Raw genomic sequence first — 2,674 nt, forward strand, 5'->3', positions numbered from 1 at the left:
CGTTGCAATAGGTACAATGACATAGTCTATAGCGACACCTATAAAACCGCCGATAATATAATGTAGTGACAGTTTAAACCCCCGCTATAGATTCTATTTCTTATAGATAAGCTTTTTTTTTTTTTTTTTTTCCCTAAATGGCTTCTTTTCTTTCAGTATATATAACTACACGGATTTTTAGGGTTTTTGCTTCAAAATTTGGTTGATTGTGATAGCTATATAAATACTGCATCGATTCTAGGTTATTCCAACTTTGTTCCAATAATTGGTTTCCTGTTTCAAAATCAGATTGCTCGTTTTCTTAGAAGTTCAAATTTGTAGGAGGACCTATACACTTCCTTTCCCTTGTGGAATGGACTTTGCTTTTGAGACCCATTTATATGAACCAGCAAATATTGTTAATATTTGTTAGGCATTGCTGAGGTGGATTTTGTTAAGTTGGTTTAGTTTTGTTATAAAAACATGTTTTAGCTAGTTAATTGATAGTTTTTGAAGAAATGAATGAAAAGAATATTTTCTTCTCTCTGTGTTTGTGTTTTTACTGTTTCCTTTTATGTGAGCCTTCTTTCCACCATTACTAGGGTTAGATTTGAAAGGGGTTCACATCTGTAAGTACAACATTTAATTGTTTTAATGGAATGGAAATAAGTTTCGAATTTAGAATGTTGTCATTATGCTATGACTCCGATATCTACAACATATATATCCTATTAAAAGGAAATGTAAAAGCAAAAGAAAGACAAAATTGAAATGAAAAATCACTCTTATGACGTGGTTTGTCACTGAAACTCCAAAACTCAAGGCATGTAAAAATAATTCTTAGAAAACGAGAACTTAGAGAAAATATGTCAGAACAATAACAAACAAATATGATCTCTTCAAAATCCTAGTCTTCTCACATCAAAGATATTGACCGTTTTGGGTTTACCAATTCCCCGTGAATACATAGGGCCCGCACTGCTTCACTCTTTCAGGAAATTCTCATTTCATGGTACTTAGGCTCAAGTAAAAGGTTTCTTTTAAGTGTCCTTATAAACCACATGGTTTCGGTTTACCAAACCAATGTGTGGTATATTTAACCTGATAAATATTTTTATCTACAAGTTCCTGTTTAGAGACCAAATAGCTATTGAGGCTACTTATACAAGTGGCAACTAAAAAGAAGCATACTTTCATTGAGTAAATTAATTTATTGCAAGCTTAAAATTCATTTTGTGACAAAAAACAAGAAGGAAAATGAGAGACAGAATTCCTTGATTCTCTTTGATAATGTGATCCTTATCAAGCTTTTGAGGAATAAAAGACAACAAAGGAGGACTACTTTTTTTTTTTTTAAGAAACCAGAAATTTTATTTCATAAGGAGGAGGAGAAGAGTCCTTCTCCGGTGGCTCACAAAGGAGGACTACTGATGTACCATTAATCTTCGATCAAATTATGGAATTGCAAAAGAAATTGGAGAAAAGTACCAGCATGAAACCAAAGTTATGAGAATTAAAAAATCAAACCTCATTATGAACCAAAAAAATAAACACCCACCCAAGTTTCTATCAATCAAAAAGTTGCCAGTTTAGGTGTCCCAGTATGGAAATAATACTTTTTAGGTTTCCAAATTTGGGTATGAGAATTGAAAAAGAGGAAAAAAAATTTCTTTACCCAATAACTAAATATAAACAATCAAATTCTCTGATCAACTAATCATCATCATCAAAGCATTTATCCCCAAACATGCATCCTCAACCGATCGTGTAAGGATTAAATTGGTTTCTCAATATAATATAATGTGAAGAGAGGCATTTATTTCTTATACGATTACACAAACGATACAAATTATATATATTTAGTAAACCAGAAGGATCAAATTCACACTCAAACATATCATATATTAGAAATCCAAATACACACTCGCAAACCTTAACACACGCTAATTGGTACTGAAATCCCTTCTTGTCTCTGCACCATATTCGGTTATAAAGGTAGAGAAGTAGAAGGTATTAATTACTTATCTCCAAACAAGTAGCCAAGCGATGAGTCTCCACCAGGAACTGACTTCACTTTTGTGGACGGACGATCCTGGAAATCCATAACAAATGAATTAAGATATGCACAAAATTAAAATCTTGAATGAATTATTGTGTCTGTGATCATGTGAGATTACTCACAGTGATGAAGTTGCCGGAATTCTGGCCTTGCGATCGGTGATAATTGTTTGATGCTTTGTCTTTTTCACTGGAAGGACTATCTGGAGGCTTTTCCATGGTGGTGGGCGTGATATCAACACCATAAGGTGGTGGATTCACTGGCCGGGAGGCCGGAGGTGAAGGCTTTTCTTCATCAGAGCCAAATAGGTAGCCCAGCGAGCTCTGTCCGCCGCCAAAGCTTCCGCCTCTACTCATCCCTAGCTGCGCGCTTTCAAGATCTTTCTTGTCACAAGACAACAAAATTAGGATAGAAAGGGGGCTGTGCACCCGAGTCTTATATATAACCTGGTAAGTGGGGCTGTGAACCGGAGTCATATATATCTAACCTGGTAAGTGTAACTTGTGACTCGTGAATGTGTCCATGGCTTTATTTATTATTTTTGAAATACCACATAGAAATATGTTTGTAGCTGAAATCAAACTTTGGGTACACATATGTATAACCCAATCGATTGCCAACCAAACAACCTTTTAT

At 34.8% G+C, this 2,674-nt stretch overlaps 1 protein-coding gene across 1 annotated transcript; it reads right to left on the minus strand.

Moving 5' to 3' along the window:
* Positions 1 to 1,747: 1,747 nt before the first annotated feature.
* LOC119981355 (protein SPIRAL1-like 5) lies at positions 1,748 to 2,444 on the minus strand. Its single transcript, XM_038824445.1, has 2 exons — positions 2,161 to 2,444; positions 1,748 to 2,071 (listed from the first exon to the last, which is right to left on the minus strand). Exons 1-2 carry the CDS (start codon positions 2,392 to 2,394, stop codon positions 1,997 to 1,999), a joined length of 309 nt encoding a protein of 102 aa, XP_038680373.1. The 5' UTR covers positions 2,395 to 2,444; the 3' UTR covers positions 1,748 to 1,996.
* Between the last annotated feature and the right edge of the window lie 230 nt (positions 2,445 to 2,674).

This window comes from Tripterygium wilfordii, chromosome 16, assembly GCF_013401445.1.
Source record: "Tripterygium wilfordii isolate XIE 37 chromosome 16, ASM1340144v1, whole genome shotgun sequence".
Classification (NCBI taxonomy): domain Eukaryota; kingdom Viridiplantae; phylum Streptophyta; class Magnoliopsida; order Celastrales; family Celastraceae; genus Tripterygium; species Tripterygium wilfordii.